Raw genomic sequence first — 13,789 nt, forward strand, 5'->3', positions numbered from 1 at the left:
TAGTTTTCACAATGGAACAAATCTCTCAGCTCAACACTCTCAATAACAAGACTCCACAGTCGAATAAATCCCGCTTCCACTTTGCTTCTTTCAATTTAACTTTTAAAATTCAGTGCTGATTATCTTACTAAAACCGCAGAGAACATTTCAGGCTGAAGGGTAATAGCTGTGTTTAGCCTCCATCTGTACACGGTCCCATGCAGGTCAGCCTCTGTGGTTCAATCTCTACTACGAGGAGGCACTGGTCCGCGACGGCCGGATCAATATCCAATCGATTGGACCAGATTGCAGCACCAGTCAGCGGGGCTAATATCCATCGCTCTTAACAGTAATCAGAGGCATTAAGCCGAGGCGTTCAGCTCTGAGCTGCTGGCAGGAGCCGAAGCTGCCACCGCTGTGAGATACTGCGGTTTCTGCGCTCAGCCGACAACTGCAGAGGTTTTCAATCTTCATCTCTGCAGAGAGGACCGAATCTCACCCTGCTTCAAACTCACTCAGCTTCAAACCTTCCCTCTGACGGCTGACCCATTAAACCTGTCTGCTGCTCAGTACTGGAAGCTTGCTGAAGCTTAAATATTCTATACAAATGATTTTATTTTACCAGCTCAGTGTCTGAGGGACGATTCTGAAGCAAACAGCTTTTGTCCTTTATGGAGAGAGGTGGAAGTACGAGTGTGGAGGTTGATCTGGAGGACGAGGATGCAGCAAAACCTTCATGCTGGAGAACCTCAATCTTTCCTGAACCTTAACCGTAGTTTAACCGTAGTTTATTTGCCATAAACACAATAGTCATCCTGTAGAGCCATGAAGATATTGTAGAAATAAATAATTTAATAAATGTTGTTTTGAAGATAATCCAGGACTTTGAATAATCCAGTGTTTTACATTGAATGACAATTAGGAAGACTGAAAGATAGAAAAATGTAACGGTTATGAATATTTGATGTGTTTTACAGTTTATTTAAACCCTGCATGTTGTATTTTATTTTTGTAAATGTTCAGAATGTAATATTTGGCCTTTTTTATTATTCATACATTTTACAAACTTGAAAAATGTCAGTAATCCATTTTAAAATGTTTTTTTTTTTATCATGATTGTATTTACTAATGTTAGTTTTGACACTTTTGTTGCCAAAGTTCATTGATATTATGTCTCATTAGTTTCAGTTTAAACCATTTATTTGTTTATTAAACTGAAATGATGAACTGAAGTTCCCTGTTTTTCTAAATTAGCTGGTATTTCTACACTGGAACCTTCATGTTTGCATATGTCAGTTTATGAAAATTTGATTTAACACAAATGTGTTCAAGAATATTCTCCATCTGTGCAAAATATAAACAGAAAGACGCCGGGCTCTTCCACATGACGGGGTGTCGAGATCAAGAAAAAACATACAAATTACCACACAGTAAAAAAAACATCAGAACCTTCGAGCGTCCTGATTGGTCAACCAGCCACGACTGCTTTCAAACATTTTAAATGATAAAATGTACATTTTAGATTTATACAACGCATTTATAGCCCAAGAAAAAGCTTACAAACAGGTATAGTCATGGTGCTTGTTGGAATATTCTTATCGGTCAAAAGTGAAAGTATTAATTGTTTCTTTATATCAACATTAAGTCAGAAGCCAAGTTTAAAATATGTTTTAAAGCTTTATGTCCAGTATGTTGTACAGTCACAACCAAGCAGCTGGTAACTTTACTTACTCAAATAAAAAGCAAAATATTTCTATTTAAAACGCAGTGGAGTAGAAGAAAGTAGAAATTCACATTAAGTACTAAACTCAACATTAAAAGTGAAGCGTATAGAATAATAAATAAATTACCTTGAGTTTCTGTATCTTTCCAGCCAGAGACGAGTGAGTCCCGACATGTTGGAAGAGAGACGGTTTGAACCGAATCCTCAGGTTTGCTTTCTGCCGGTCGCAGTGTTTCTGATGAAGAGATCAGAACCAGAACCAGGTTTATACATACAAGAAAATACAAGTACCTGTACAAAATAAGAGAAAAAACAAAGTTAATTATTCATAAGTGAAAATAGTGGTTACACAATGTAATGTAAAAAATATTGACTGGAAATGTTTATAGTCGGAGCATGAACGGAGATACAAACAGATAAAAACATTAATACTTAATCTTTTTTTAAAACGATACAAATCAACACAACAACAATTCCAGCAGGAATGTATCTGTTCATGAGACAGATGTGGGCGTCTGACGGCTGAGATGACAATAAAATCCATCTTATCAACCTTCTTCAGCTCAAGAGATGTTTCACAAAACGTTCGTAACTGAAGACGCTCTTGAATGAACGTAGATGAACTCCTTCATGTGAGAGAACCAAAAACTACACGTTTTATTCAGCTTTTCATTATTTTTGTACATTTTTAAGTCCCTACTTTGTCATGAACACTGATGTTGTTTGTTAAGTGATGTCTGATGTTTCAGTTATAAAATAAATCCAGTCTGTCTCGTCATCATCCTCATCTTCCTCTTCTTCACAACATATTGATCTCTGTCGTTTCCCCAGTGGGATATTTACAGGTTCAGTTTCTTCTCTTTTATTTTTAATTACAGTGTTTATGTTGTTTGTCTCACACTTACATACAGCACGACGACACAATGACGCATATTCATGAAGCTCATCGGCTCAGAGTAACGTCGACCTCCAGCAGAGTTTACCTTCTTAAACCAGCTTCCACCAGATTATAATTAAGATTATTAAGATTATTACATAAAACTATAAAGATTTTTACATACAATTATACAGATACATAGACTTTGTTTTCATACTGAACAATTTCAAGTGTAAAACATTTATTTGTGTAGTTTACAACATTTACACTTTGCAGCTTACAGACAGTTAAATATGCAAAGTTCCTCTAATGTGTTCATCACCACAGACAGCCGACTGTAAGAAGCTCTTAATGTGAAGCTTTGGGAAACGTGTGTAGAAGTTTAAGAGTGTTTGTAGAAATGTTGTAAACTTGTAAGATCGATTGTAATCAGGAAACGAGGCCCTGGATTACACCTCAGAGAGATTAAATTAAAAGTTTGACACAAATGATGTGAAATCACTTGTAGATGCTACTAAAGAACAAATCTGTTTGTTTGTGACAAAACCTGTCTGTCAAATGAATGTAATGACTTCATCAGAGCGAGTATCTACTCACCGCATCTTTCTCCGGATTGCACACTTTGACCCACATGATGTGGTCGAGCAGCCAGTCGATGGGTTTGTCTTTGTAGAACATCAGCATGAACTCCACGATGAGCGACAGGTCCAAAGACTTGAACATCTTCCCTGCTCGGAGGAGAAGAGACGTTTAGTTTAGTTCTGTTGACGTTTTACTGCCCTCCGGTTTAGTTCTCTGTGCTCAGATGATAAATAAGTCAACCGTGCATCATCATGTCGGCTCCCTGTAAAGGCAGAACCAAGCTGTTCCTTACAAAGATGCACGCTAATTAGTGAAAGGCTGCTGGTTCAAATCCCAGAGCAGCTGAGGGATGTGAAGTCACTGGACTGTGACGGTGATTCAGTCTGCGGAGCTTTTTAAAGATTCAGAAAGTCGGGACGTTTTCCAAAATGAGTAAATGTTTGGAAAGTGAAATAGAGGAAGTTTTCAGGGTTAAGACTTGGCTTAAGGGTTTAGGTTTGAGGACTAAAAACATCTTACCTGGTCAGAGAAGAAGAGATATAGTTTAGTTTAATTTACCTTTACTGTCTTTGAGTTCAGCTCACAGGTGATGAATAACTCTACAGTCATGTCAGCTGTAAAGACGCCTTTACGCTGTGCAACAACAACAATGGTGTAAGTTTACTGCACGTCACACCGTGTGAGTCACCTATAATTCAGTCTGTCAGCCTGTATGATGAATGTGTGCTAAATCGTAGCGCTACGACGTGAATAGAAAAAAGTAAATGAAAGCAGAGACGTCATCAGCAGCTCGTCATCCGTCTGAGTCACACAAACTGTTTTCACCTCCATCGTTCCCGTTTGTTTGTTTCATGGACGATTTAATGAGAACGTCAGGCGTGATGTAGGACGGTGTGTTGGAATGACGACCAAAGATTTCACCACGTTTCTCTCATGATAGTCAACTTCCCTCTCAGACGGTTTAACTGGAGTTTCAGTTTTAGTAACAGAGACGTTTGGGAAGTGAAGGCCAGAGGACGTCTCGTCGCTGTTTGAGGGTTAATGGTTGGTTTTAGAATGAGGTCAGGGGTCGGGAATGTGTAATGTCGGCAAAGGTTAGTGTGTCATTTCTGACTCTCTGATCCTTTAACTTAGCAACATCACGAGGAACACTGAGGAAGTCAAAGGTCAGAGGTCACAGCAGCAGCAGACGTCGTTAGATGTTGTTGATCCTTTGTCGTCGTTTCACTGGATGTTTAACAGCTTGTGTTTCACGCTGTCACATTGTCTTTCTTTCATCTACTGCATCAACTATTATCTGTGTTTTCATGTTCTCAGTGTGTTTTTTTTACTCATTAATTGTTTGAGATGAAATATTTTTGGTTTATGGTCATCAATTGATATTTTGTATTTAATCATTTTGAAGAAGAGGTTGATTATGATTCATTTTTTCCAATTCAATTTTCAGTTTTTTAACACACACAAACAAAAATACAACAATTACACAACAGTTAATCATCTTTTATACAGAAAACCAATCAGACAATTCAAAACAAACCCAAAAACCCAACGTACAAACATAACAAACAAAAATAATTGCATGTAAACAGAAAGGGCCTCATGATGAAGCAGAGTCGTGCTCTCACGTCGTGTTTTCATCTCGACGGGCTGCACTTTGCTCTCAAAGCAGAAAACGGTTGCAGCTGTACGATGGTGGAGACGGGTTGAGTCGAGGAAACGCGCTCTGGGAATTAAAGGTCAAAAACAGGACTGAACAGACGCTGACGAGGACGAATTAAAGGCCAGCAGAGAGCTCGGCCCGCCTCCCCCCCCCCCCCCCCCACCCCCCCGCCCCCTTCTGGTCGGCCCTGATCGCTTCGGACACTTTGTCCTCCGGAGGGCAGGAAGTACGACGAAGCATCTGAATACAAAACCTCCAGCAGACGTAAACGAGACACGAGGAAGCTAAACTTAGTAAACATAAAGCTCAGACTCGAACAGTTGAAATGCAGAGCAGCCCCCGCGGGCGCTGCACGGAGAGAGAGCTCCGTCTGATTTAATCCAGTGAGTCAGCTTCGCCCTGATGAATTTATTAAAGCAGCCGCTGCTCGCAGGCGACTCGGGGTCAGAGAGGATTCGTCAGGTCAAAAACTAGGACCAGTGGGAGGACGGGGAGGAAGAGGGGGAGGAGGAGGAGGAGGATGTTTTATTGATGCTCATACAGTCAGGACAGAAACACAACATCCATGTGTGAAATCAGCATCATCCAGCTGAGAGACGAGACTCCTGCTGGGCCACGTCGCTCTGGATTCACCTCCGTCTCCCTCTCTGTCTGTTACCGTTCCTCTCTCCCGTCATCTCGCCATCAAATTCAATTTCAAACAAGCTGACAGGCAGAGCGAGAGGCTTTCTGTGTGTCACTAAAGCGTCTGATGATAAAAACAACAACATCATCGTGTGATTCAGATTCATTCAGATCAATGTTAGAAATAAGGAGACTGTTAACCTGGACTCACATCATCTGTGGACTTCAGGACACCAGGAAGAGTCTTTTAGTTTATTTAGTGCACAAGTGTGAGGAGAAATCATTTCAGTCGCTCTGTAAAGTGAATCTGTTTCCATCAGAGGAAACAGGAGAGGAGAGAACATGGTTAAGACAGACATGATGTCTGGCTCCTCTCCTCTCTCACGCTGACAGAAAATCATATAAAGAGTGAAAAATGTGTTTAAGCCTCGTTCAGGTTTGAACAGTCAGCGGGACGAAACGCAGGAGAGTTGAAGGTGAAACGAAGCGAGAGGTGAAGAAGAAGAGTCATAACTCAGATCTGAACACATGAAACACATCTAGATAATGTGTTTACTGCTTCTTACTGGTTTTAACAGACAACATCACATCACCCCGATGATTCTGGCTTCTCTCCATCGGCTGCCTGTTCCTTTTAGAATGAATTTTAAGATTTTACTGATCACTTTTAAAGCACGTCTGGGTCTGAAGCTCCAAGCTACATAACAGATATGCAGCCCGCAGCCGTAGATCCTCAGGTGGAGCTCTTCTGAGGCTTAAATCTAAAGGTGCGTTTTCTATCAGGGCTCCTCGACTTTGCAACGACCTGCCTGAGGAGAATCAACGACTTCTTTTAAATCACTTCTTAAAAGCCATTTTTACAGACTTGCTTTTATGTAACGTTGTCTTTAGATCATCTTTTAAACTTTTTATCATCTCTTTATTGTCTTTCTTTGCCTTTGGCGGCCATCTTTTTTAAGGTCAGATCTGTTATTGTCTTCTGTTTCATGTCTTTGCTTTTGCTTTGTCTGTCAAAGCACTTTGTAAACTTTGTTTTTAAAAGGTTCTATATAAATAAAGTTATTATTATTATTATTATTATTATAGATATCATTCAGTGTGAATTACACTTCCTGAGGAAATCTTTATCTCCATAAATCCACTTAGAAACCAGAGTTAAAAGAATCTGCAGAGCTGAGAATCATCACAGCTAACAGCTGATTCTAACAGCTTAAACGAACAATCAGTCATTTCAGCCGCTAGGAGTCTCAATCAAAACAATAACAAAAGACGGAGTGTGATGACGGTGTGAAGTAGCAAGGGATCATGGGAGTTGTTGTCTTCATTGTTAAATAACCAGCTTCACCGGGATAGGATTACTCCAGTGTTCATCAGTCAGGATGTTTTTACCCGCAGAGGTCTCCTCCTCTCCAAAAACAAACATACACGCAGATTAAAATCGTTAAAATACAAATTAAAGCTGTTTCACCTAAAAAATCAATGTTTCTCCGACGATGTTTGGTGACCACCGGACTTCCTGGAGGGGCTGTTAGCCGAGCTGCTGCTAACGTTTGTCCAGTTTATTTCTCTGATAACTTAAGATCCAGACGTCCAATGACTAAAATCCTTCTTCCGGCTAAAAGATATAGTTAAAAACCACCTAAATTTATCATGAAAATGTGTCTTAAAACTGAATAAAAGTCACTTTATAACAGTTTGTGTGGAACAACCACAACGCCGATGTATTATCTTGTATGTGTGTAAATTACTCTTTGGTAGACGCCATTGTAGCGGACAAACACAGCGCCGCCGTATGCATCTTGTGAGTGTTTACTCTTTGGTAGAGGAGGTATGACGCCATCGACAGGCGACCAAATGAAACGGTCCGTTACTTTGATTAAATTACAGATTTCTCTGGGTTTGAACATTGTTGGAAACATTTGGGATAATGTAAGTACACAACTCAACAACAAATATAACATAGGTCTAGTTGTTTTTAGACATTTTAATGTGGAATAATTACATATTATAGCTTTAATTAGACGCTGAGAATGAGAACATTTGGTCTTCATGTCTTTAAAGGGTTAAAAGTGTTCAGACTGACATTAAGATATATCATCATTGTTTTCTTTATAGCTGTAAAATCCTGTCTGTTAGTATTAGTATGTCTGTTCAGTGTTTTAGAGTCTGGTAAACGTTTAAACACATTAACCTGCAGCTCCAGCTGGACTTCTGGATCATATTTCATCGTCTCAGCGGTTTCCTTCGACAACACGCCCCCGTTCAAACCTGTTCATTCCTCACATACAGATACTAACCAGTCATCGGCGTCCGGGCCTCTCGTGAATCTGCAGCTCTGTGAGTGTTCTGCACGTCATTTACATACTTTGCAAAGCCGCCGTTCTACACACACAAGGAAGTAGTTAATTTCCTGTTGCACGGTTTGGTCCCAAATCCAAAACAAATTCAAAAACCCACAAAGGAAGGAATGAAAACATTCAAACCAAAGGTGGATGATGGTGAAACAGCTCCAGGAACACGTCAGACAACAAAACCTTTAACTTAACAGAACTTTTTAACATTTTGCCTGCAGATTTTTATTCACGGTGCACATTTTAAATCATTTCCTGTTAGTATAAAACAGTTAAAGTATGTTGACTTCCTGTAAACTGACTGACTGTTATTATCTTTATGATGTGAGTTCTTCTCTTCTTCTTTCTGACTCACAGTTTCTCTCTTTAAGAAGAACAAAGAGTGTCTGTGATGGAGGGAGAGCGCGACACACACTCCTCCATTAACTTCACTGTCAGACTACCCATAATGCAACAGTTTCATCAGCCGACACACACGCGCCAGGAGAATTACAGCTGAGGATTCTTCCTTTAATGGTTCGGTTCAGACGTACGAGAGTCTGAAAACATGCAGAGACAAACTGGACAGACAGGAACAGTCGATAATACGCATGATGATGTGTTGGGATGCTGCAATCCGCAGAAAAAACGACCTCCGACATGGAAAAGTGATGGAGCGGTCTTTTAAGTCGGAATTCCAAGTCGGACTCGGGAAAGATCCATCTAGTCTGCTAGATGTTTCATGTTGTGAAACCTGTTTTGTAGTTGCCATTTCTGTTTCCATCCAGCTGATTTGTGCTTGACAGAAGTCTTTAAACGTGTGTTAATCTGTTAAATCTGTTAGTGTTGGGTGGGAATGAAACCCTGCGTCCATGTTTTCCCGAGCAGATGCACCGGGACACATTTAGATGAGAAGTCGGGACTCAGAACTATCGACTTCCCACTTGCAACGGATTGCAGCAAATCTAGTCAACGCTTCTGAGCAGAAAACATTTCTTTGTGTCTTTTAAAACACTTTGTGACATCACGTCTTGAGGCTGAAGCATCTTAAAGCGCCGCCGACGGCTGCTAGACGCTCCGACTGACTCTCGTTCAAAAAGCCTCAACTTCTCTCTAGAAACACTGAGTCAATCATTGTTTTCAACGAGTCATTATGGTCTTAATCTCTAAATTCAGGCCCTCTAATAAGTGTTTCCGCCGCAATACCGCGAGTGGCCACTGGGAAAAATTGGCTGCCAGGCTGAGTGGCGGCGCCCTATCCAGCTCTTATTATACATCCATGCAACAGAAACAGTGTATTGTTTCTTCTTCGCTGGTTTTCTGTGGCTGACTTGCTCGTCTGTCCTCCGCACATGCCCAGTAGGTGGAGAATTACCTGTTCAGGGCGTTTTACTGTGGATGCAGGTCGTTTTTGCACAAAAACAGCATTTTAGAATTTAGTCGGCTTAAAGTAGTCGTAGTCTGAGTCGGACTATTGTCGCCATTGTTTCACTAAGCTGCAGTTCTGGGTTTCAGACTCCAACACAAACCATCAGGTGTCCAGTTTTATATACAGACAGCCGACATAAAGGAACTCTAAAATGTGTGAACGTGTACCATGGACGTAGTTACCGTGACGTCATCCGTTGGTTTCTGAGGAGCAGTTTTGAAGCTCAAAGTGAGCCGCTCCGGTCGTCGCCATCTTGGCAGTGCGTGACGCTGCCTAACTCCCAGCCAATCAAAAATGGGCAAAGAGGCGGGGTCGAATGGCTGAAACAAGCCACCTAGCGGCTGGCGGACCTGTCACTCAAAGCAGCCATGTCCTTCATTATGCAGAACTTTACGCTTAATAAAATTTAAACAGGTGAGTTATAAAAAAATTCACCCCCCGTACAGTTGTCATGAAAGAGGAAATTAGCTACAGAGACCAAAACCGTTGTTTGTACCAGGCAGTGCTTGACGTGCACTCGCTCTTAAATACTATTCTAGGAAACATAGAAATTTAAGAGCGTTGATAAAAATCTTCTACTGATTGTTATCGAGAGGATCGGAGCTGATTTCACCTCGGCTCTCTGTTAGCGGATCATCTGCGGTCGGTGACTCAGTGTCGCCTCCTGCTGGTCAGACGTGTGAACAGCGAGACGGAAAACTTAATTAATCTGATCAGATTTAATCTTCAAATCAATTCTGACCTCAGGAGGGACCTGAACCCTGCAGGCGGATTATTCCCCGTCACAAAACCTCAACATAAATCTGTATCACACACACACACACACACACACACACACACACACAACGTGCACGGTTTGAGATGTTTTACTGATAATCTGCAGTAAAGGCTCTAAAAATAGAGCAGCACAGTGTCTGTCCATCCCCGAGGGTTTCAGCAGCAGCAGCCAGAATATCACACATAATGACATAATTGATTGTTGTCTCCACTGCAGTTAGCATAATCAATAATTCACACTTAAAATGTTTAATTTCTTTTGATGGAGGGAGCGACGCCTCCAGCAGAGCGGAGGCGGCGAGGGAGTCAGACTGCAGAGACTCAGTGATCACAAACTGGAACTAATACTGTTTTATCCTCAGCGCTGCAAAACAATCATGTTTTATAATAACAAGGAGGCTTTTTTTCTTTTCTCTGTATCCTGAAAAAAATAATTTTTGTTCAGTTTGACCAAATCTGACAACTTTTAAGTGAACTTTGTGAAAATTCAGGTCTTGATGTGTAAAATTTAAAGTTTTATGTTAACATGCAGTCAGGAGCTGAAATATGATCATTTAAATTCTGATTATTAAGTCTTAATTTGAAGGTTAAAATATTTCTAGCTGTTGTAATTTAAACTGGAATAAATCTGATTAAAGATTAATGTGTTTTTTTGACATCTAGGTGACATTTAACCGTCTCTACAGCATATAAATGACCATATTTCAACACGTAGTTAGCAGCTGTTACAGTAATTAAACAGTTAAAACAATGATTATATTCATCAGTGAGTTTAATCCAGTGCGTCTCTGCGTGAGGCTCGTTGTTCAGTAATAATTTCAGCTGCGACGAGCGACTGTCAGTGAACTCGCTGCTCCTGCTGTCGTTTAAATCCCGTCCTTGGATTTTAAAGTGGATCTCTGAGGAAAAAGCTGCTTGTCCTTCTACTATAAACATGTTTGGTAACTCTTTATTCACAGGTTCCTTCATTTTATACCAACAAATAAAAGCATCAGGAGAATAAAACCTTATAAAAGCTTATTCAGACATGTTTTTACACCTGAATCAGCTGTTAGCATGACGACTATCACTGATTACTGAAGAAAACTTAAACATGTGATGATTCTCAGGTTCTGCAGCTTCTTTTTTCTCTGGTTTCTAAGTGGATTTATGGAGGTTTACATGTTCAGCTTTGACTCTGAGAAGGATTACTGACTCTTCTTCACCTCACGCGGTATCTTTGCCTCACCTTCACCTCTCCGGCGCCCCCCCGTGGAGGTTCTGTCCTGCTGAATGTCTGTTACAGACCATCATCCTGTGATGTTCATCCTGTCTGAACGCAGCTTTAAATCAATGTTTCCTGGATTGTTTTATGTGGGGAAAGAATATTCCTAAAAAAAAACTGGAGACTGTCCCTTTAACTGCTGGAGGAGTTTTACATTCTCTTCTGCTGCTGCAGCTGTTCGAGATGTTTTAAAGCGACACAAGTTTCTGGAGAATCAGCCTCCGGAGAGACAATGAGGTGCGTTTGATTCTTCTGTCCCCGGCTCCAGTAATGAGGTGCTGAGCACTCAGGGACCTATTAGAGGGAAGCGGAGCAGCAAAGCTTCATGGGAAGAATATGATGCTGTGTAATTCTGTGCATCTGAGAGGGAGAGGAAGACGGCAACACACACACACACACACACACACACACACACACACACGCACACTGTGTGTTTTGTACAGTTTAGTTGATAATCATAAAGATACAGCTGCTCTGTATCTGTAGGTGAATAAACTGAACACACACGACATCATTCAGTGTGACTCCCTGAGGATATCATTATGTCTGATGTCCGTCACCAATAAACCTCCATAAATCCACTTAGAAACCAGAGAAGAACATCCATGTTTCACTGCAGACAGGAGCTGCAAACAGCTGATTCACAAGACTTTTAATGGAGACTAAATATGAACGAATCAGGTATAAAAACGTGTCTGAAGGAGAACAGCAGCTTCTACCTGCAGCTGACATCACATCTCATGACTTTTATAGGGTTTTACTCTCCTGATGCTTTTATTTGTTTCTAAAGGTCAGCAGAAACATTTGGTAACACTTTATTTTACAAATCCTTTAATTTTATCTTTAAGACATTCTACAGATAGAGCGGTGCTGTAAAATGTCTTAAAATTAACTGTTAAACACCTGCAAATGACTCAGAAAACGTCCAGGAGATTAGCACACAAGTGTTACCACTTTAAAACAGAAGGACGTCACTCTGGTCGGGATTTAAACGACAGGAGGAGCAGCGAGTTCACTGAAAAACAGTCGCTCACTGCAGCTGTAATTATTACTGAAAAATGAGCCTCATACAGAGACGGACTGGATTAAACTCACCGAGCAGCAGGTGGTTTTTAAATGAACACACCTCCCCTACAGACACTCGTACAGTCTGAGCTGAGCTTCGGTGTCTTTTGATCAGAAATATCTCATCAGGCCTCAGTTGAAGCTAATTTAAGTCGCTGTTGTTTGCAGACGTGTGTTTTCCTTCCGTGTGTGTGTGTGTGTGTCGGCGCTTTAAAGAAACATCATCTGGTTTCTGTGACTCGTCCGGCTGTGAAGCAGATTTGGGATTTTGGCTCTGATGGTCTGAACTGTTCTTTTTTAGGTCAGAAAACACAAACACACACACGGTCACCAGAAGCAGAACCCTGTCCAACCTGCAGGGTCAAAACTGCAGCTTTTTGCATTTGCATATTATTTGTAAATACGTGTATCTAAACCTGTATGAGAGGATTTGGAAGCTTAATCTGCAGTCAGAGGGTGAGACAGCAGGCTTCATTGACCTCTGACCTCTCTGAAATCTGGACCTGTCTCTCTGAACGCCGCTGCCGCCTCCATCTGTCAGCGCTGGAATCAGTTCTGAGGAAAAGTCGACTCCGGATCAGCCGGCGGTTCCGGGCGAGCGACGACTGCGTTCCACACGCCAGCGTCGGCTGATTGGATCCAGGATGACAGAAGTCATTGATTAGCCTTGACAGAGTAATTAGAAAGCAGATCAGATGGAGGCTGACGCTTTAATTAATCTGGTGGGTTTGATTCAGCGTGAGCTCACTTCAGACGGAGCTCCGCACAGCTGGAAGACTGGAAATCAAGTTTCCACCTTCACATCCTGTCGGTGGCTCCTCGCCTTCTCACCTCGCTGAGTACTTCACCAGAAACTCATTTAGTCTTTCAGCTATGAAGAACGGCAGAGCGGCTTTTCTGTTATAAAGTCAGTTAATAGCGTCTCTAGTTAATAATAATAATGACGAATGAGCTGCAGTACCAGTATTGACCAGCAGATGTCAGCCAGAACAATCTGTGTAGTATTAGAGTCATATTGTTTGTCTGGTGACAGCCAAAGGTCAAACTAATTATAGTTCCCTGGATGGCTGACTGAACTGAATAAATACAACCTGACTGACATTAAGTAAAGCAGCTGATATTATCCTGCTGGACAATATTGTAGATTCACAACTAAGACAGAAACACAAACGTGCAAACATGTTTCTTCATGCACAAGTCTCATTTCCACCCTCACGATTAGCCATAAATGGACGAAGACGTCTTTAATCAGCTGTTTACATATCAACACGCTGTCACTCAAACAAACTGCAGTTTCCAGATTGTGTTGCACCGATGATCAACAACAACCAGACGACTGTGCAACTGTTTATTGTGTCCATGTCATTAATTCATCAGGATCTGGAAACCATCATCAACACTGATATTTAGTAAATGGCTGCATTTATATGACACTTTTATGCAAAGCACTTTACAATGTTTCTGCTGCTCATTTACACT

General features: G+C 41.1%; 1 protein-coding gene across 1 annotated transcript in view; it reads right to left on the reverse strand.

The window, feature by feature from the left end:
• Positions 1-13,789, reverse strand: part of mgat4b (alpha-1,3-mannosyl-glycoprotein 4-beta-N-acetylglucosaminyltransferase B) — a 105,720-nt gene that overhangs the window by 15,625 nt on the left and 76,306 nt on the right. The window contains exons 9-10 of the mRNA XM_067598209.1: positions 3,177-3,307; positions 1,830-1,937 (exon numbers count right to left, since the gene is read on the reverse strand). Of these exons, the coding sequence (XP_067454310.1) occupies positions 1,830-1,937; positions 3,177-3,307 (239 nt within the window). The remainder of the gene's footprint in view (positions 1-1,829; positions 1,938-3,176; positions 3,308-13,789) is intronic.

This window comes from Thunnus thynnus, chromosome 9 (assembly GCF_963924715.1).
Source record: "Thunnus thynnus chromosome 9, fThuThy2.1, whole genome shotgun sequence".
NCBI lineage: Eukaryota > Metazoa > Chordata > Actinopteri > Scombriformes > Scombridae > Thunnus > Thunnus thynnus.